Raw genomic sequence first — 22,524 nt, forward strand, 5'->3', positions numbered from 1 at the left:
CAGAAAGCCAACTGTATGCTGGGCTGCGTCAAAAGATGGTTGAGGGAGGTGGTTCTCCCCCTCTACTCTGCACTGGTGAGACCTCCCTGCAGTCCTGCGTTCAGCTCTGGGACCCCCAGCATAAGAAGGACATGGACCTGTTGGAGTGAGTCCAGAGGAGGGCCACAAAGATGATCAGAGAGGCTGGGGCACCTCCCCCGTGAAGACAGGCTGAAAGAGCTGGGCTTGTTGAGCCTGGAGGAGAGAAGGCTCCTGGGAGACCTTACTGCAGCCTTCCGCTACCTAAAGGGGGCTTATAAGCAAGATGACAGGCTTTTTAGTAGGTCCTGTAGTGATAGGACAGGGGGTAATGGCTTTAAACTGGAAGAAGGTAGATTCAGGATAGAAGTAAGGAAGAAATTGTTCACTGTGAGGGTGGTGAGATACTGGAGCCGGTTGCCCTGAGAAGCTGTGGCTGCCCCATCCCTGGGAGTGCTCAAGGCCAGGCTGGATGGGGCTTTGAGCAACCTGGTCTAGTGGAAGGTGTCCCTGCCCATGGCAGGGGGGTTGGAACTACAGGACCTTTAAGGTCTTTTCCAGCCCAAACCATTCTGTGATGATTCTATCATTTGTTCTTTGCTATTCCTTCTTTTGTGTGTGTTTATCCTTGCCTTCTTTTCAAGGGGAACAAACAATTAGATATGAAAAGCTCAAGGTCATATCAATGACATTCCCTTGTCTCTAGAAATTTGGAAAATTACAACTGTTTTATGCTCTTTGAAAAGGTGCCAAGCATGGGGCAGTTTTGCACTAATTAAAACACTGGAAGCTAAAGGGGCACTTAAGGAATATTGTCAGGATAAAAATCTTTCTTACTATAGTAAAAACGCTTTAACTTTTTAGTCTTAGAAGTTTAAAAAAATCCATGAACTAAGCAAACAGGCTTCTCGGCTACAAGCTTTAAATTCCAGACCAGCATTGTATAGTGACATGCTAATATCATTGACTGACTGGATCAGTTTATTTCATTGGCAGTGGTATGGTGTTCCTGTGACTTAAATATGTCTTGAGTTACTTTGTGTAATCAGGAGCCAGGTGAGCAGAAATGCATGCCCATGCTTTCTTTCATTATTTTAAAATATAATTGAGAATTATGTCATTTTCTGAAAATTTGAAAGAACTGTTTTGATCTGAAATGAACGTGTACTTACATTGACTAAAAAATATTTTTATGTGAAATTTGCAGTTCGCCCTCTCAGCAGAGAGATCACCATGAGTCAAGCATACCAAAATATGTGTGCTGGCATGTACAAGGTAATTTATTTGTGCTTGCTGAATAATGGCTTCAGGTTTTTTTGCAATAGGAATCATGCATGCATTGCATACCTTCTTTGTTATTAGTGGGACTGGAAATTAAGTTCAAGTTTATGTGGTATGGTAAATTATCTACTATTTTTTTATCCTTCCAGTTGTAGCTAAATCTTAACTTTCTTTTTTCTCACAGCAATATATGACATAAAGCTAACAATTTTCACTGTATTTATCCTTTCCTTTTTAGACAATGATTGCATTTGACATGGATGGCAAAGTAAGAAAACCTAAGTTTGAACTGGATAGTGAACAAGTTAGATATGAGCACAGGTTTGCTCCATTCAACAGTGTTATCACACCACCCCCAGTGCACTACTTGCAGTTTAAAGTGAGTGATCTTAAAATGTTGTGCCATTCATGCTTTTATGAAAAGTCATTTGCTCACCTGCTTTACACATTGTTGCCATCATAAAGAACCTTTACTATCTTAAAGTTCATATGGAAGTGTAAGTCGAAATGGCAAGGAATTCTAGCTGTAGTTCTGGGCAAAGAAAATGCATTGCTTTGAATTCTTCCTAAAATTAGGACTCTTAGATGTTTAAAAACTGGTTTGATGTGGCCATTTATGAGGTACTTTATTGGTTTGTATGAAAATAAAATCTCTTGAAAGTCTGTTGACAGACTTTTTGGCTCTGGTTTCTGTAGCAGCGTGTTTTCGTTCTGATTGAGGGCCACGCTACTGACCTTTTTTTCCTAATACTGGTGTGAATTATCCAAGCCATGCTTTGTGGTCTCTCCCTCCATGTTATATTCTCTGCCAGTAACAAGGAATATTTCTCTTCTTCAGCCGCCTTGCAACTAGTTGTAGGCTGCTATTAAGATTATCCATTAGCATCCTTCTTGTCTAACTGGAAAAGTCCAGGTCCATTGAGCTCTCCTTGTGGGTCATGTGCTCTAGGCTTCCAGCCTTCTCCACATGTCAGCATCTTTCTTGAACCGAGTGGATCCAACACTGGATGCCACATTTCAGATGTTACAGCTCAAATATTGAGTATAGGATGATAACCTTCCTTGACCTGCTGTCCATACTGCTGTTTGTATAGTCCCATAGGAGGCTTGTCTGATTTGTAATAAAAGCACCTCGTTGGCTTGCATTCAACTTGACATTGACAGTAACTGCTACTCATCCGACTGGTTATTAGCCTCTACTGATCAGTGGGGTTATTCCGCTTCAGGTGCAGAAATTTGGGCATTTCTTGTTGAACTTAAATTTCTGGTAGCCACTTTTTAAGTTTCTAGAGGTCACTCTGAACTGACACTGTACTATTTTGTATGAAAGTCATTCTCCCTAATTCAGTATTATGAAGAGTTGTAGTGTTCTACACTGTCACAGCTTCCTCGTCACTGAGGTGTTTTTATCGCTAATAAAAAAAAAGTTGGAAGTATCAAAATTATATAAAATTAAGTTTTGAACAGTTTCAGTATCTATCTCATTTGCTGTAAACTTGGTTTGAGTAAGCAATATCACATACTTATTTTTTCCTCCTATTTTTTCCTGAGTTTTCACACCCTGCTGCATGGCAGTCATAGCAAATGAACAACAAGTTGTTTAGGAGAGGGTTTGTTTTTATTAAAAAGTGTGAGAAGTTCATTGCATTTTGTGGCACTGTAGAACAATTGTCAAGCACCATATTGCTCCTTGGTATTTGCCATTTTAAATAGTTCTTTTCCACTTCAATATTTATTCCTAAAATACTACTTAGTTGACAACTTTTTCCATGAATATAGTAATTTTTTTTTATTTAAGGTGATGAAAATAGTTTGTTGGCAACTGATTTTAATATGTATTTCTGTAACATGCTAGGAAATGTCTGATTTAAATAAGTACAGCCCACCTCCTCAGTCATCCGATCTCTACATGGCAGCTAGCAAACACTTCCAGCAAGCTAAAATGATTCTTGAGAATATTCCTAATCCAGACTATGAGGTAAGACTAAAATACTGAAAAAGGAGTATTTGCTCATTAAGTGTTTGTTTTCAGCTGGATCTGTTTGAGATCCCAAGTGTACCTTGTCAAAATGCTGAGCAAAGGGGAGTGTTTTCATTAAGGAGTGGACAGAGGAGGGCGGTGGCATTGGACACAGGTGCTGTGTTTCAGTACATTAGGTGACATAGTCAGGGTTGTGCTGTTACAAACTTCTTGCTGCTGAGTATATTAGGTGCTGGATGGCAACTTGATGCCTTCCTGCTGTTGCCTTCTAGCCCCATTCTAAAAGCCTGTCAGTTTTAACAAGAAGGTGACAGAGGCCTGCCTTACTTACCTGGAATCTGGTAATTCACGTGTATTCCTGAGAGATGGGAAAAATAGGTTTGAATGTCATCAAGCTGAAAAGAGGATGGAGTTTGGCACTTGTTTCCTGGAGCAGTTTTCTCAGCACTGGGCTGTAAGCATAGGTAGAAATTTCTCCCTCTTGGCCATAGCCTAAAACTAAGTGTCTGTGACTATTTTGGAGCAAGGGGGGTGCTTATTCTGTTACACCTGAGCAGGTTAAGAACAGTTACAGGATTAGGTTCTGCTGAGAATTTAGGAATCCCTGCCTGTTCTCAGGATCCTGGTGGTACTCGTACATGAGCTATCTGACTGAGGCTAAGCAGGGTAGTTAAGAGGTAGTTTGAGTGTGCCCAGAACACCTTCATGCAAAAAGCCACCAGTTTGGTACTTGAGTTTCCCCTTCTCATCATGTTGGAGGTAGATGTCTAGTCTGTCAAAACCTTATAGAGTGCCTCAGAACTGCCATAGTTCAAAAATTTTTGAAAATAAGTATGGAGAGTTTATATTAAGTCAGAATTTAAGAAGTGACTATTAAAGTAAGTGTTCTCTTCATTAAATTTCATAAAGACAGTTGTTATACTCCAAAGCAAATCAAAAATACCCTGATCTCTTTTAAACTGATACTATAACAGGACTTCTGTATTGTTAAGAGTATGTAAACATTTGAGTATTAGCTTTGAAATAATTTTCAGGTCACAGAATTGCCAGGGTGAAAGGGACCTCTGGACATCATCTCATCCAACCCCCTGCTACAGCCAGTTTACCCTGGAGCAGGTTGCACAGAATCAAGTCCAGGCAGGTTTTGAGTGTCTCCAGAGAAGGAGACTGCACAGCCTCTCTGGGTAACCTGCCACCCTCAAAGTACACAAGTTCTTCCTCATTTCAGATGGAGCTTTCTGTGTTTCAGTTTTTACCTGTTACCCCTTGTCCTTGTGCTTGGCACCACCAAAAAGAGCCTGCCCCCAGCCTCTTGACATGTGCCCTTAAGATATTTGTACGTGTTGATATTGATAAGATCCCCTCTCTTATGCTTTCACTTGAAAACTTCTTGCTGTTTTGTGTTTAGGTCAGTCGAATTCTAAAAGTTGCTAAACCCAATATTGTGGTCATGAAGCTGCTGGCAGGCGGCCACAAAAAAGACTCTAAGGTAAGAAACTGCCAGTTGAATTGAATGTGAAATGGAGCATTACATGCAGTGCTACCACAGATCTCTTACAGCTAAATGAGCAGATTCAGACATAGTTACTCTAGCTCTTAAAAGAACTGGGAAAGTGGCTTAACCCATTTTTCCCTTGAAAATAGTTTGTTGTAACTATTTAAATATGGAAAACTCATTTGTAAATGTTCTGGAAAAATAAATTCGGAGTGTATGTGCAATGACATGTACAAATACAAGTATTCTTCAAAAGCACTCCACAGCTTTGTGCCCATCACTACTGGAGAATGACTGCCATATCCAGAAATGGATTGGAATATTTTTCAGTTATTAAAAAAGCTAGGATTTTTTTTTCCAATTTTTGCTGTTTAAAAGTTTTACTCTGCAGGGTATCCCTCCTTTTGAGTATTAAATTCAGTAGTACCACTGTGAAATGTTCTAAATTTTTTCTTTCTAGGTTCCTCCAGAATTTGACTTCTCCCCTCATAAATATTTTCCAGTTGTGAAGCTTGTTTGAAAGACGAGAGATTGTTAGGATTCCTGAAGCATAATATATGCATCAGATACCAGCTGTAGGATTGAATATCTAGTGCTATACCCAGACTGAAAGGGATCTCCAGGATAAAAGTACTGTTATATGGAATATCTATAGTCTGCTGCTTTTACATCATCGGAATGGTAATTGCTGTTTCAAATGGTTTGTATAAAATCTTATGGGTGAAGCCAATTTTAATGAACTGTATTGTTGGAGACTGTTTTAATTTTATGAATGAGCTCTGCCAGAATATGATAGTTTAGGGACTTAGTAATTCGTTGAGGACTGCATAAAAATAATGCCTCACGTTTGACAGGCACAGCTGAGCTTCTGAAATTCTACCTTGAACAAAGCCACTTGGAGAGATTGTGAATTTCACTATTTTTGCCTAAATTGCATCAAATTTGCTTATGTTACAAGTAGAGAGACTGGGTTCTTTTCTTGTCAAGTCCTGTAAGCTAAAACAATCTTTGTAGAAATCAAGAGCAGATGAAAACTAGTTAGTTAGCTCCTCTTACTGCACTGAATGAAGTGATTTTTGTTTTACTGAAGTCAGTTGTCCAAATATAGAATAAGTACTTGAAGACAGTGGGAAAGGGACTGTTATTTCTAGCTGTCATTGTCTTCATTCTTCATGGTACTGGAGAATCTGCATAGCTGTCACACTGTTAAGTCACTAGCAACACAGGAACGCAGCACACTAGGAGTGTATTTTAACTACTCTGCAACTTTATTTCAATCCTGTTGTTACTCTACCAGTGCAACCAAGGGATTGCTATTTGTTCCATTGCTCAGTCAGCTCTTGGGTGACCTTCATTCTCTTGTTTTGACTGCAATGCTGCTGCTGGATCCTACCACCTTCTCTAATGGTTGATACAGGTAAAAGTCCTGAACAGGAGCAGTCCCAAACCTACCTTTTCCTTCTTGGAAGAGTTCTTCCTCCTGTGCTTCCAGATGTGAAATAAGAGATAAGCTGTTGTGTTGAGCAACCTTCTGCTACAAGAGGGGAAAAAAAAAAAAGTATAAAAAGCTGTGTTGCTCTTTGATAAACCATACCGCCAAGTCGTTACCTGGGCCATACAAGCAAATCCTCCAGGTCTGACCATGTTGGATGGACAGTTCTTCATTTTGGTGCAGAATGTCTTCCTCTATAGTGATGAGCTTGTAGCTCCTTCCTGACCATGCAAGACATTTGTGTTTCTCCTAGCACAGTTGTACTGTGGAATAATACCACTTGAGCTCCATCACCTAAGCAGCAGCACTGCTGAGCTAGAGCTGGAAAAAAAAGAAACTGTGAAGTGCAACACCCACTTGTCTGCCAGCGATTTGTAGCTTCTTGAAATAAGGAGAAGTACTGCCCTGAAGACATGCTTTTCCTAATTTCTCTGCTAAGGAAGTTGCATACCATTTTATGTTTGCTTATCGTCACAGTAAATATACTTGAATGCTTCTGTGTTGTTGCCACAGGATTGAAAATCCTGAAAAACATAGTTGTAAAGTTGGGAAACTGTTTCTAGTGCAGGGCACTGAAAATTCATCTGGCTTTTGCTGCCTTCTTGTGAACAATCACAAAAATCTTCCCTGTCTTAAAAATCTTGAACTACATGACAGCAGCTCAAGGACAGCCTTTGGTATTTCTCCAAAGGAAGCTGCAAATGAAAGAGAAACCAAGTTCCACATAATGCATAGAACTTAAGAAAACAGGAATGATCATCTTTTCTATTAATATTAGACATGGATGAACTGTACAGAACAAGATGAATACACCTTATTAGAGAAGTATTAATAGAATACATTCTTATTAGAGAAGACATTTTTATTTTAAAATGCTTATCAAAAATGGATCAGGAATAAGTTGTTTTTTTTTTTTAAAAAATCAATCAAGGACAAGTGTTAACCCCGAGATGATTACAGCGAAGCTTTCCCTGCCTCACACAACTAAAAAATTTAGTGATAGAGAAGACTATGTAAACCACAGTTCAGAATGAATCTCTTGGTTTTTTCCAACTAGAAGTCCTTCAATTTTAAAATTCTATACATCAGACATACAGGCCCCTTGTCTACTAGAAATCTACCATCCTAGTTACATTCCGGTAGCACTTGAAGCAATTGAGAATAAGATTGTATTCCTTTATGCTTTTGAACATTGCTCTTACACAGGTTTTCAGATCCCCTACTGTCAGAGAAGAAACAAGTGTTGTTTGTACAAAGGTGGTCTTGTTCGTGGAGCAGACAATATGTAGCTGGTTAGCGAGAAGCCCAGTCTGGTTTGGGTACTGAACAGCCAAAACAATTCCTTTTAAATAATGTACTGGCAATACATTGATTACCTTAAGGATTTTGTTCGTTTGGGATTTTACCAGTATCAAGTTGAATACTGTGTTTCACTGTACATTTTATACTGTTAGAATATATACGCTCTTTAACAATCACTATTAAATTCCTGATTAACATCAGCTCAGCTACGTAATTGTTTACAGATTAAGTCCTACGAAAATGCCACTTTTTTGGAGAATATGGGTAAACATTTTGATGTTAAAACATGCCGTTGTTTGCAAAAAAACCCACCTTAGTAGTCCAAGCTTCCTAATACTTGTCAGTTAGAAGAGATGTTTATACCTTCTTTTCTCTTCTGCTTACAAGCATTTGTCTTCCCTGCTATACTGACTGTAGCAGCCCAGACCAGTGAAATCTGACTGAAATGGTGAAAAAAACCCAGAGTAACCAAAAACCCAGTAATGGAAGTTAATGCTTTTCTTGGAAGAATTTAAGTTCCATGTGGCAAGTCTTATCAGTGAATTGTTTATGTATTTAGGCTTAATAGTCACCACTTGACTTGAGCTCTGTCTTGTAACTTGATGACAGCAAATACTCTTTTCATACACAAAAAGAATAAACCTTCCACTTGCATATTTAGACATCTTAAGGTCCAGGAGTTGTAAACTAGTACACTGAGGAATAGGAATGACACACCACAAAGGCAGTTACAAAACGAAGTGAATTAACAGAAAGCCAAGACAAATTTGTATTTTCTTAAATGGAATTTGTGGTTGGGAAGTCAGTCATGTCTGTCTGCTCGCATGCTCTCTTGACAGGTTGGTTCATACTCAAAAGATTGCTCCAAACCAATACAGGTATCGGTCTTGAGAACAGACACAAATACAACCTTCAAAACAGCTGGCTACACGCAATGCAGGTTGTACTGCAGTTAAGGGTGCTTTAGTGGTAGCAGAGGGTATTTTGATGTTATTGTAGAATAATTTCCAGTTTATATTCAACAAGTTACAGAAAAGACAAAGACTACAGAACATTAACAACGTGATACTTTGTGCATAATGCAGGACTTCCTTCACAACAAGTACAGCTTTCCCTGTGGGAGACACTGAGGTGTCTGGTAAATGCATAGTCTGGTTGACCTTCTTCAGAAATCCAGCAGAGATGAGTCACTTTGAATGGCTGAGATGATTGCTGTTCTACAAGGCAAGCATGTGCCTTTCTACTTTTTAGCAGAAGATAGCGGCTGAGTGGAGTAAAGGGTAGTTCTAACAACATTTCAGATAGCTTTTGTCATTTAAAGTTCAGGAATTTTAATTTTTGCCAGTAACTTGCACAAGTTCAAAGTGTAACCAACTGAACCGTACCATAGTAGTGACCTTGTGAACAGGAGTCCAACAAAGCTTACAGAAAAATCTTCCTGGCTAATCTCTTTAAGAAGACACTATTGTCAGAATATTATAATCTAAAAGCTCAGAACACAACCAGGATAGTATTTCAGCCTGGTTACGGATGGTGTAAGCCAGCAGTTTCATTTAGGATGCCCAGAAAAATGTATCATTCTGAGGACCTGGCAGTGCTAGGTTAATGGTTGGCCTCAAGGATCTTAAAGTTCTTTCCCAACCTAAATGATTCTATGATTCTGTCCTATCTAAGGACAACAATCCGGCTTCCTGATTCTGTCTACATTGCAGTAAAAAGGTGCCAGAACAGACACGAGGGTAGATGCAGCATGGGCCATTTTTCATCCTTCCCATGTTTTGTCAAGGTAAGTTAGGTCCCCTTAAGCTGCTCTTAAAACTAGGCTGGGGATTTCTTTACTGCATTTCTCAGGGGAGAGATCCATCCTTGGTAGAGAACTCTTTCGTGTACCTCCAATCCACACATTGTTATTGTAATATGACTGTGCAAGCTGGCTGATTTCACAGTTACTGCACTTACTGCTAGCTGGTTTCAGCTTTATAATTGGTAGGAAGGAAAGAGTCATTGCAGAGGTCAAGCTGCTTTAAAACAATCCTCCACAGATTTAAGGCATTTTTTTTTCACCACTGAAACAGTACTAAAACTTCACAAGAAAATACTACTTCATTTGGCCTCTTATTGAAGCCTTGAGAAGATAATCAAAACATTTTCAGATAATTTTGTTTTCATTGCTGCATTTATATGAAGAGGTGACTAAGCTGCATTATGAACCTCATTCGTTCACAACCTCTGTCGTTCTTCAGCATGCTCAGATAAGTGGTTCAGATCTTCAGGATTTTTAACTAATTAAAAAAAAAGGTACAGAAATCTCCGTGAGAGGCAGAAGTAATAGTTCTTTATCTAGAAAACAATCTAGAGCACAGCAGGAGAATTCTGAAACTGTTAAGTACTGTATAGTAAAGCTACAGGTACTGTCTCCACCACAAGTTAAACAGTAACTTCAGTGATGCTATACAGAAAATAGGTCACACTGTCAACATGAGGGAAAGCTCAAACAACAAACAGAAACTAGCTAGCTATGTCTGCTACAGGATATTGTTCAAAATATAATCTTAAAATTTTCAGCATGTGGTACTTGGGTTAAAACTTGTTTTTTTCTTTTTTACCATTTTCAATCCCTGCAAGTGCTGCTTGCTTGTCTGTTTCTGATTCAGCTTCATTTTCATCTAAATTGTAATCAACATCCTTGTCCAGGTTCAGTGCTTCATGTTGCTGTTTCTCTGCAAAAGCATTAAAATTAATTTGTTTTATGCAATACCATAAGGTCATCTGCACAAGAAACACTTACGGGAATAGTCTTCCACAGAATTTACTTTGCTGCTGAATGAATTTTTTCATTCATTTAATATATTTTTCCTTCTGAACTGTTAAAATTTCAGAGCAGCTTTTGCTGTAAAACTTGTATAAAGAACTAGATAAAAGACAATCTTTTGGAATTTGGAAAATACAATTAAATCCAGCCACCACTCAGAAAAAGTATTATACATTAAAGGACCGCCTAAGGAAGAGTAAAACCTGAAGCCGCTACTGAGTACCTGACTGGGGGATTGCTTTTATATGTATTAACACCACCGCTAAAATGAATCTCAGCTTCCCCCTTCTTGTTTTAGCTTGTCCACTTGTTTTAGTTTGAAAGCAGTGAATATAGCAATAAAAGAGTATTTTATGATGTGCTAACCTGAAACAAAAACAATGTTTTGTAAGATTTTCTTCACCCAGTCATTAAGTAATCTTAAGCAACTTTGAATGACTATCTTAGGATTTCTTTATTATATAGAGAGCTCAGAAGTAAATGGAAACATTATTTCTGATTGTCAAATCAGAAATGCCCTTATTTTTCAGTTAATCAGCCAGGAAAAAAATATAATGGCATAGAGGCATACCCCAGTTAAGAGAGATAAGTCTCTGGTTCTGAACGTTCTTAAACCAAGCCCTCTAATTAGTAACTGGCATAGAAACAGGCTTGAAAATTTTTAGCCTCAATGTTGTCCATGTTCAGAGCACCACATCAAGCAGATTTTTACAGTTACAGACCTAGAGGTCTCAGACTTTTAAAAGAGGCTTTTATTAAGTGACAGAGGATGCTCAGAGAATAGGGAGGAAATCTTTGTCTACTTTAGACTCCTTAGGCTACAAAGAGCCTGTGCAGTGAGGTATGGTATTTTTGTTGAACAATCAAACCTGAAAAGCTAGTATTTCTAGCTCACAGAAACTCTCACTTTTCACAGGCTACATGTCAGAGTTTTTTCTTGCACTAGTTGTTGGATAATTTTTTTTACCTTGTCTTTCTACTATTTATTTCCATTAAAATGGAAGCAGTTTAGGTAACTTCTGTTCACTTCTATTTGGGGGACAGCCTGCTCTGGCCAGCATCTTTGGAGCAGCTGGAAGAATAATACTTTAGCAATGCAGATGAGATGATTTATCTCTGCCAAGTTATCAATAGTCTTAACATCATTACTCATGATTCTATGAATGTATTTACTAGAAAAGCATAGACAGCATCTTTTGTGAGCATCAGTTTTGGCTCTGACTGTCATAAAGCTTCCCGCTTGATTACTCTGGGCTGCTGGGTCCACCTGAGACCGAGTTCCTCAGGACAGACAGCGGGGTGTCCAGATTCTGGTCAGGTTTAGGCACAACATCGATACTCTTATGCTTAATGCTGTGGAGACACATGGTTCAGGGTCATGTGTGGTCGATGCCAGAAACTGGAACCTTTGCAACATCTGATCTGCAGTTTTGCAGACTCACTAATGCAACTTTAGATACCTGAAGCCTTTGGTTGAGTTTTATTCACGCTAGCTTATTTTGAAGTAGGGGTAGCTAGCATTTACATGTTGACACTATAAGGACTATCTGCAAAACAAGATGTAGCATCTCTCTACTCGTAAATGCTTTGGATGGTTAACATCTTGTCCTCTTCACATACATTATATTCTTAAAAAGCCTCAACACCCAGAAGTTTCAGGCCCTATTTCCCCAAATGCCTTGTACAGCCAGTGGAGAGAGTGAGACAGGAAGGCTGCTGTGGTGATGGAGAACTCAGCCTGGTAGCCCCATGTTGCAGAAACAGAAGATTCAATCTTTACCCACAGACTGTAGAAGGCTGCTGGGAACGACTGAGCTCTTACATCTCACACTAACCTTTATGAAACAAGCCAGCTGCCACCACTGTTGCAGAAATCATGCCCTATTCCAGAGTTTTGTTTCGTTAGTGTTCTTAATAATACACGACATGATACCAACCAGCCTTTCCGGGGGGCGAATCATCCTGCTTAGCATCATAATTTAGGAGCTGCTCCCTCTCAATTTCCTCACTGGCAGCCTGTTCTGCTGCTGGCTGTAACGCATCTTGCCCCGCTACATGCTTTTCATCTTTAGACTGATTCAGCTCCTTCTCTGTCTCAGACTGCATCTCCTCGTGACCTGCGGCAGCCTTGAGTGAATCCTGTGGGTTTTTCAGTTGACTAGAAAGCTTCTCTTCTGCCTTAGGCTCCTGTTTTCTGATTTCAGCTAGGCCATTTATTCTTTCTGTAAACAATAAACATGATTGTAAGTAAACAACCTAATGCCTTTCAGTGGTGGCACAAGTTAAAAAAAAAAAACTTTTAATAAATACTGCTTTATCTTTCTCATTCAAATCTTGGTTTTCCTCTGAAAGAGTAGCTTTCAACCACAACAGTTCCAAAGATAAAAAGAAGCCAACCCATGTTTTTCCTACAAGGATGAGACATTGTTTACTGTCAACAGATTCATGCTTCTACCTACTTAAAATTTTGGTATATGCAGTTAATAAATTGGGCAGGTGAAACACAGCAGTTTAAATAAAAATGGCAGCGTGCTATATAAGCATCAGTTTTCTGAGTTACATTTTGTTACCAACAATAAAAATGATTGGTGTTCAAACGTAGCTCCGAACAAAGCAGTCACGTGGGCAGATCTGCAAGTAAATCAAGGCTGTTGTTTTTAAAGAGGAAGAGGAAGTATGGAAGGGCTATTACTTTTAGCAGACATTACAGTATCTTTCTTCCTGTGTATTTGTATCTTTAACAAAAAAAAAAGATTAAATTTGCCTGAATAAACTATATATAGACGTTGTCTTCACTTGCTAGTTCTTTAAGATGAGTTGCATGCTTCCAAGACGAATTTAAAATGTCATGTAAGAAAAACTAAATAGGAAACTGATTTTCTATCACGTACAGTATAATGCAAGACTGATGCATGAGGATACATCCATTCAAATTAATAGTTTCTGAGAGTGTAGTGCCAAAAGCACCCATTAGGTTAACTAATCTGATATCATGCATATCATTTCCTTTACTTGCATTTTGCTCCGTGACAGCAAGGGAAGCATGGATGTGTGGGTTTGTTTGAAGCCTAACTTCCAGCTATTCTGTAGGAAGAAGTAGCAGACCAGATGTGTCAAACTTACTAAGAAAGCAAATAGTAAATGTTCTTGAAAATCACTGCTTCCAAAAGTAGAGTATTTTCTCCATATTAAATGAGGAATATGACTCCAGAATTGTAAATATTTGTATTTTCCTTTACATGCAACATGTGAGTTACAACAAAAATGAAGCAGTAGAAATGCTAGTAATAAAAATGCTTGAACAGATTATTATACCTCTCCATAGCTGGAAAATTGATTAAAGTTGTCTTCTGGTGTAACATTTTTCATCTTAATCTTGTGTACAGAAATGTTTTTTTGAATGTTCAATTAAATTACAAATGTTCTTATCCAGCTGCTAGTAAGATGGTGATTTCCACCTCACCTTTATCCTGCGGTGGGTCTGGCTTTTTTACAGTAGGTGCTGCTTTAGGTACATCTCCATTGGGTTTCTGCTGTTCCAAGTCAGATGCCTTGAACTCTGTCTGCTTCAAGGCTGGCAGTTCAATATTGACCTATAAAGCGCATGTGAACAGGTAAGCATCAGTCTATGTAACTACTCCTGGATCTGGAAAGGGAAGTGGAGAGGTTAGATTGGAATTCAGTATGGGGGAGAAAGATCCTAACACACTCAGAAATATTTGTACCGAAATTTCTTTTGGTGATGGAAGCACCATACAGTCTTGACTATGCAGTGATGTTTCTACGTAACAGCACAACACTGGGATAATTTAACACCTTTAATCTAACTGCAGCTAAGGATGAGGTTACTATTCTTGGTTAGTGTTTCACAAGAGACAGTGTTACTCTCTGAGGGTCACAGAACTGTAACACCACACATTTCTCCATTGTTGCCCTGCTACTGTGTCAAAAAGCTACGACAGCAAAAAACCAGATGGCATTAACTGCTGTTGGTAATTTACAGGGACAGGTAAACCAAGCTTCCGCGTAACAGACTTCAGTAAAGCAAGCTTGAACAGAACTGGTCTAATACTATGCTGATTGCAGGATTAAGGGAAATCATAAATCAACCATGTAGACAACTGTCTCTTTAACATGATGAGAGCTTACTTAAGACTGTATTAAATACTAGGCTGCTCTCAGCATCTGACCTCCTTAAAGATTAATGGCTAAGATGTACACCACCTTGAAGATCTTCCAATTTAGCAATTAAAATTCTATGTACAGTTTTTACTCACAGTGGCATTTAATTGGCTGAGAGCTATGTCAATTCAGTTCATACAAACCCTGAACGTGAAGTGTGCACCTGGAGCTTGTGCTGTGCTGTACCAGCTTTGGTGCAAAAACCCAGACTTACAAAACTGCTTGTTCCATGGGGATTTTTTGTTGAGTTTTTGTTTTGTTAAAGAAAAATAATCAAGAGATGCAGAGAAAGAACAAGCATACAGACATTTAGAGACAAACCTGTTCCTATCTGGTACTATAGAAATGAATAGGAAACCTCTTGGTAGAGAAAGTCATACAGTCAACAGAAAGTATTCTGTTGCCATTGTTGGTAAGAATGTAACTACCCATTGTTCCCGGCAGGTCAATAAAACACTAGGTTGTCAGGTATTCACACAGTCATTTGGAAAAACGTCTGCAGAAAGAAGTGGTTAAATAACCAAGAAGCCAGAGTTGTAGGGGATTTGTAGGATATGACTAGCTGTTTTGAAAATGTTTAAGCTCAGTCAAAGCCAGGCAGAACTAAAGACCTTGTTGAGTCAACACCATGGAGTCCCCGCATCAACAACAGATCATCTAACTCTTATGAAAGTTTGCGAAGCAAATATTACCACAGAATATCTGGTTATTGCAGTAAGGATACTCAGAACTCCATTTTCCCTCAGTCATTAAAACAAAAATGCTGTATTGAAAAATGCTTCTGTTTTTTTATAAATAGTTCAGCCTCTTCAGCTCACTCTACAATGGGAATCATGAGAAACTGAACATAGAACCATCTTTCACTTTATGCTGGGCATGAATTAAGGTATTTTTACAGAGTATTGGGTAAGCCTGCACTCAACAGCAAGAAATTACCTCTTAATTAAACATGCAAAAGCCCTTATCTTAAATTTCTAGCTCAGTAATTTTTAATGACAGTGTCAAATAAATTAAAAGGGTGTATGCTGAAACTTTTGGAAGCTGAAGTGGTTGGATGAAAAAATGATCATTGGAATATGTTGTATATTCCTCAACTGAGAATATATCATTCCTTAAAATACAGAGCTGTAAGAAAAGCTGTATATTTATTAACTAACCGACAGACCCTTTTCTTTCTCTGTTTTATTTAAACACTGACCTTTCCTTTACATAAACATGTACATCTTACAAAAAGGAATTATTTCGGCTAAAAACACAGGCTGAAAATGTACATAGATTTTGTCAGGATCACCTTGCACTAAGGATAACTCGGCTTTTGTACAAGCAAATAGTTGCAATCCTTTGGTAAAGAAGGTTACAGTTTAATGTAAAAATACTGTCACAGATACTAGGGAACGCAAGCAGACAGAATTTATTTAGCCTTGCCTAACCTATTACCTGCTTTGAGGAAAGATTGCCTCCAGCTATGGGATTTGTTGCAGGAGACCAAAATTGTCCTGCAGAGGGTCTTCAGCCAAACTCCTCAGATCCCTTTTGGGATAATTTCCCTTCCAAACTGGAAATGGTAAAAAAAACCCAACCCAAACCGCCAAACAAAACCCCAAAACCCCATCTGCTGCAAAGCCACATTAGAAATTAAGTTGACCACCTCTCTAATATGGTCTTCCCCACATCAACTTTCCAAATAGTATTATACATCTTGACATCTCCAAGTGGTGGGCTTTTTATTTACTTATTACTATATTTTACTAGTATTACTTTTTATTTACTTATGTGATACTGTTGATAAAAACTATTGACAAACAACAGCTTTCATTTTTTTAAAGGGACAATTGGCTAGCATTTCCTGCCTCTAATGCCTTGATCAATCTTGCAGCTGTCATACAATGCAGGTTCCCAGGATAAAAGGTCACAAACTTCAGCAGTTCTCTCTCCCACCATTTTACATAAAGGACTGGATGCAGACTGGAATCATTACCTGCACACCTTGGGGTCTCTGGGCAGATGTTTCAGCCATTTTCACCCACCCATTTCCAGCTATTTGCAAAACATTCATTGCTTTACCCCTTCCACTTCTGAAGTCATCAAATTGTTTCTTCTAACAGCCTTTTCCTAACCAAAGAGAAAAAGGCATATACCACCAAACCCTCACTGCCTATGCAATGAGAGTTGGCCACCCAGTATGGGGGGAAAGCATGACTGCAATCACATGTGAAAAACACAACTTCTGCAACTGGTGCTTGTAGTCCTGAAGAAAGGGATTCTTCGGTACCTAGAAATAAATTAGTGGCCCTCTCACCCAGGAGCTTCACTGTGTGTTCCCAGGGACATCTGTGTCAAGCTTAACCGATCAAGTGCTATGGCTGACCAAATCCTGCTTCGCTGGAGAAGCATCAATAATTCACATGCCAAGACAACAGGATGACCTGAAATTGCCTTTTCTCAGGATTTCCTCCCACACTCTGACTCCCCAGGAAGAGTCAACTGGCACACAGCCACCCTATGTGGCAAGCCAGCCCTAGCCTAGAGAGCCTTCTCATGTCACATACATCAATGCCTTTTGTGGTTCTTTGACTCAAAATATCCAAAAGCAAACAGCTAAGACATCTGATCCTTCCCTTATGCCCACAGTAAAAGGCTGACATTAGGGTTTCTGTGAAAATTTATAGCTGATGGACCTCAAAGGCCCTTGGGCTAAAATATATTCACGGCTTGCTGCTACTCTGAAGTGATTCACAACGTATCCTCATCTTCAACACACATCTACAACACACAAAGCAACTAAGTCATTTAACAAAGTCAAAAGGAGCTGTGAACCAAAGCTCAGCAGGCTAAATATTCTGTAATGGACTCGACACCATACCCCGTATCACCTCTGAAATTCTGCCCGTCTCAGAGACATAGTGGAGTCTCTTGCAGGACCTCTGCCTGTTCTGTCCTTGGAATCAGTCTATTTCCCATAGGCCAGAAACATTCAATGAATGTGAAGGAAAGCTGTCCAAAACTTAATGACATGGGCTAATGTTAGCTGGAGACAGCAGAAAGGTGAAAAACCGCTTAAGAACTACAAAGAAAAAGATTTTTACGAAACCATACCTGGCTATTTTTTTTTGAATCTTCTGAGAAGTCTTTGTTTTCTCTGATTTGTGGTACATCACTGCCCTTTTTTGTTAGCTCATCTATCCTTTCTTCACATTGTTCTTTTAATTCTTTCATCTGGTTGATGCACTGTGACCTGGAGAAAACATGAACAAAAAAGCAGTTCTTAACTTTTGTCCACACTCTTCTAAAATGTTCTTTTGTAAAATCATTACTTCTTTTTTTTCCCATTTTATTATTTCCTTAGTTCTGTGCTTACATTTCAGAAATCAGTAGGAAAAAATGGGATATTAACCTAAATCCTAAGGAAAAACTCATGGTGCAGACGGTCCAGGTTCTACTGGAAGAAAATTAATTTAAACTGCTTTTGTTAGACCAGCTCAACAAACTACATTAATTTTCTTGTCTTCTGCTAACCAGCCAATTTCAGTTCAGTAAAAATCAATTTTGGTCCTTGTAGCATTTCTGTATGATAACAGAAATGCATATTTGGATTTTAGCTAGGGAGAGGAAACAGCATAGCTGAAACAAAAAAAAAAAAGCATAAGGTACTGCGAGCAAACTGAACACCCTTTCTCAGTGTTTCACCAAAGAGTTGTGCTGCAAGACATAACAAAACATGTTACAAAAATTGAGTTCATCAACAGCTATTATAAGTTCCAAAAGGAGTATTTCCTAAAAATGCAAGTACTGTGTATCTTTTATATACTTTTAATAGTTACACAGTGCCATTAGTGCCTTAACCTTCATGACACCAGAGGACTTTGCAGTTCTGTAGCTTGCCTCTCCCACACACCTCCATACCCTCTAGGTAGGCCCCAGGCTCCTGTGGCAGCATTTTTCCTGAAACTTCCAGGGCAGTGTTTTCCCCTTTTGTGGCTGTGCTGAGGATCCCGTGCAAACCCCAGGGGTGTTGTACAGCTGGGTTTCTCACTCAGGGGAAGTGACTGCCATCAGGGCAAGATCACCCTTCCTCCCCCGCTCTCTTCATAACCTGTTTTGTAACTTTCACTTTATATTAGAGGAAGAACAAGACCTAGTGAATAACAAAGCAGATAAACATTACCCCATAACACACATGTAGAAGGCTTAGAAACCACTCATCACAGTACCCCCAAGTATGCTTTGATCCCACTGTGAACAGCAAGCGATAGTAGGATTGTACGGATCCTGATGGGAAGTGCCTTACGCTAGAGGAAAATGCAGTGAAAAATCCCCATCGTTGTCAGCACCTGCTGCACTGGAGAATGTGCCCGAAGAAGAGGTTTGGCTGGGGACCACACTGTTCCTCTTCCCTGCTGGCCCCAGCAGCAAAGCAGTTTGTTGGGGTTTTTAAACCCTTTTTTCTTTTCTCTCTCCTTCGTTTTTTCCCACTCTAAGGTAACTTTTGAGTTCAATGTATACCATCAGCTACAGACCCTGCAAACACATCTTTCTGCATGCAAAACCTCTCTCAGCAGTCTTTGCACAACAACACGGTCAACATACTGCAAGTTTTACCTCCCCCTCACTAAGACAGAAGGGAGATGGTTTTCTTCTCAGCCTAGCTCTGGCAGAATGTTGATCTGCCCTAGTACAGCAGCTGGTTCAGACAGGCATGTTCCAGTTTCTCAAGCTGCAAATAAACTACTACCTAATCCAGAGGAATTCTCAGGGCGTGTGCCTTCTGTAACAGCAAGTCACTCATTTTTATTGCACCTTCATCCTCCTCCAGCCCCAATTCTTAAAAGCAAAAGATTTCTTCTGTAGTTCGCACCCAGAAAGGAAGAACAGTGGCTGGATATGCCATGAACTGTCAAATTAATGATCTTTATGAACTGACAAATTAGTTACCATTATTACAATCTCTTCTTGACTAGACATTATTCTAAAGCCTGATTTTGCTAATGCTAATACATGGAAGAGTCATCAAAATAAGCAGTGTTTCCTACGTCAATGAACATCAGAGACAACAACATAGGCTTCAGTTATACACTTGTTCACTAATTTCTAGGAAATAAAAGGGCATCAGAATTGCCTGCACCTCAATTTGCTAACTTGAGAAAGATGCAGTACACAGACAACCTGAAGCTGGAGACAGAGCAACTTTTCGCAAATGCTCTTATCCCACACCGCACACGAAAATAAAGTTCACTTAACATCTGTGGCAAACCTTCATCATTTTTAATTTATTATCCGTGAAGAAATTCCCTTCTTGTAAAAGGGATTTGTGGGGATTTGAATACTCATGCATACAACTTCTGAAGCACAAGAACAGCACTAGTTTTCTCTACCTCGTCCCATCTCCTGACATACTTCAAATGTGCAAAACTGTTGAGGGGTAACTCATAGATTCAGAATGGCCTGGTTGCTTTGTGCAAGATGTACTTCGTGTATGTTACAAGTTTAGGCTGCCATCAGGAAAGTACACAGCCATTCTTTGAGCAAGGACACTCTGGAACAGTTAGTCCTTGAAGAGACATTTAATCAGGGTACTTTGAGGATGTTTCATGAGCATTGCCAAGTTGGCCATAAGACTTAAGGTCCATGTATCCTTAACTGAACTATCCTCACTGTAATACTAAAAATCACACCCCTAGGTCAAAAAGACCCAGGTGAAGACCCCTCCCCTGAGCGTGCATGATAGTAGAAATGGTTGTGTAACTATATTATAAGGTTATGCAAATTACTAACTCATCAGTGTAAAGAGGATGGACTTGGAAACTTACTAACTTAATAGTATTAGTACATGAATTTATCACGGGAAGCCCTGTTTGGTCTGCTTGATTTGTGGGAAACCACCCAGGACCCAGGACTGCGCAAAGCTGAAATAAATAAACAATGTCTCCCTGCGTGTGTGAAAACTGTCTTACAGCACGCCAGGCCACGAATCTGCTTTTCGGACAACCAAACCAGTGCTCTTAAATTCAGTCTCTGTGGTGTGTTTTCCAAAATAGGGTTAGTTCCTGTGATACACAGCTCACTTGTGCACACAAAGGAAGCCCAAGTAATACTCCGCGCAGCTTCTCCCAGGCCCATCACAGGGGCTGTCAGCCCATCCAAGGCCCACCTCCATGAGCACAGAGGCACAAGGGCAGCGGGGAGCCTAAATTATGGACTCAGAAGAAGGGACACCCTGTGTCCAGACCACCCCATAGCCCCTGGGCTGTCTCATGTCAGCCTCAGCCCTCATGTTCAGGGGTGAAATACATCAACATGAGTCAACAGCACCAAGGTGTTTCCTGTCCAGGGTGCGGGACACATTATAGGATGCAGGGATAGATGATGTCAGGATCGCACAAGACTTATTATGGGACCAAAGGCAGGGAAAGGGATAGATCTCCCACAGGAACAAGCGTTGAGGAAGTCAGTTGCATGTAAACACATTGCTGGTCGGTGTGCTTCTCTGGCCTTGCCCTGCAACCTATCAGCACAGCCTGTCCCATTTCTTATTAAATGCCTTTTTTAGCTCTTTCCTGTGTGAGGAACTCTGTTCACTGTGTGTGTGTGCTTGTACGGGAGGGTGAGAGCAGCAAGTGGAGTCAGATGGGGGTGGGAGGGCTGCACAGAGGCAGTGCAGGGACCAGTGCCAGCTGGTACCTATGTACACAAGCACGTTTTTCAGTAGCAACGCCCTACCCTCAGGAAACCTGGATGAAGCTACTGGTGTTCGTGCTTGTGTGAGTGCTGCATGGTTCCGTGTCAACTCGCACACCTGGCTACATACAGGCGTGCTCTGCATGCACAAGAATGCATGTGCAGCCTCTCCCCTCCCAGGCTGCTGGATCTGTTGCCCTAAACCCCACAGTGAGAAACAGGCACCTTTTTCCTCTCATCGGCATATCTCATCAGCTCCTTTCATCTCTGCCAAAAAAGATTACTTGTGCACTCACCCTCTTACACTTGCCAAGGCTGCAAATAGCAAATTAACCAATTATCAGACCTTTTTACATGTAGCAAAATTTCCAAAGTAGCAGCTACGTAACAAACAAAGCTCCTAGGAATCAAAATGCATCTTAATGTTGAAATATCTTCAAAAGATCAGTCTAGAGTCTTCCATTTCTCTCTGGTTGATGCAGGACACAACAGTCAGTCTTTGCTGACCAAGCTCTAATGTGAGCAGACAATACTAGGCACAGTGTGCACCAGAGGTATTTTGCTAAGTGGATTGCTACGGAATGTGCACTCCTTTTGCACACAATACCATAAGTAAGCTCACATAATTCTCCTGACTTCTGTATGGAAAACACTAAGCTTGTTCAAAGAAAAAATAATAAAATGCTAAGATGAAACTAAGACTTGGGCATGAGAAAAATAGTTATTTTTGTGCCTTCTAAGTAACAAAGTTACTTATGTATTCCACATGCAGTTAAAAAAGAAAAGCATTTGACTTCTGTCATATTTTTCTAACATTTTCAATTATATAATAATACTCTCTCTCCGTTTTCCACTGGGCAAAGTTTACTTGATACATAAGGTGCAAAACCATCCACGTCAAAGGGAGAAACACTGGCACAGCACAAAGGCAAGTCTAACGCCGCCTCCTGCAAAGGCTTACTAAAGATGAACAGAGTGGGAAGATGTTGGTTTACTCCTAATATTGAGCAAAGGAAGACAGATTAAAAATAACACTTTGAGTCTTTCTAATAATACTTGTTTTTCTAGGCCCATCATCATACTGGGGAAAGGTCGTTTGTAAGCATTTAAAATGACAGCATTAAGTAAGTGTTTAGTAATAGCAGAGAGGACTGTATGTAACCAAGTACAATCCGATGTTTGTTTCTACAACTACCAGAACACAACTCAAATGTAACTTACTGCAACAGTGAAGTATTAATGTTCCAACACACCCACCCCAAAGGTACACAACAAGCAACATTTAA

At 39.7% G+C, this 22,524-nt stretch overlaps 2 protein-coding genes across 7 annotated transcripts in view; one reads left to right on the plus strand and one right to left on the minus strand.

Moving 5' to 3' along the window:
• NAA35 (N-alpha-acetyltransferase 35, NatC auxiliary subunit) overlaps positions 1–7,832 on the plus strand; it is a 28,817-nt gene extending 20,985 nt beyond the window's left edge. The window contains exons 19-23 of the mRNA XM_080371107.1: positions 1,226–1,293; positions 1,538–1,678; positions 3,155–3,277; positions 4,689–4,769; positions 5,236–7,832. Of these exons, the coding sequence (XP_080227233.1) occupies positions 1,226–1,293; positions 1,538–1,678; positions 3,155–3,277; positions 4,689–4,769; positions 5,236–5,295 (473 nt within the window). The 3' untranslated portion in view covers positions 5,296–7,832. The remainder of the gene's footprint in view (positions 1–1,225; positions 1,294–1,537; positions 1,679–3,154; positions 3,278–4,688; positions 4,770–5,235) is intronic.
• A 225-nt stretch (positions 7,833–8,057) lies between these two features.
• Positions 8,058–22,524, minus strand: part of GOLM1 (golgi membrane protein 1) — a 35,336-nt gene continuing 20,869 nt past the window's right edge. For all 6 annotated transcript variants that reach the window (XM_080371108.1, XM_080371111.1, XM_080371112.1 and 3 more), the window contains 5 exons: positions 17,660–17,798; positions 13,845–13,974; positions 12,319–12,603; positions 10,176–10,289; positions 8,058–9,851 (listed from right to left, as the gene is read on the minus strand). In XM_080371108.1, the coding sequence (XP_080227234.1) occupies positions 9,790–9,851; positions 10,176–10,289; positions 12,319–12,603; positions 13,845–13,974; positions 17,660–17,798 (730 nt within the window). In that variant the 3' untranslated portion in view covers positions 8,058–9,789. The remainder of the gene's footprint in view (positions 9,852–10,175; positions 10,290–12,318; positions 12,604–13,844; positions 13,975–17,659; positions 17,799–22,524) is intronic.

This window comes from Falco punctatus, assembly GCF_963210335.1.
Source record: "Falco punctatus genome assembly, chromosome: Z".
NCBI lineage: Eukaryota > Metazoa > Chordata > Aves > Falconiformes > Falconidae > Falco > Falco punctatus.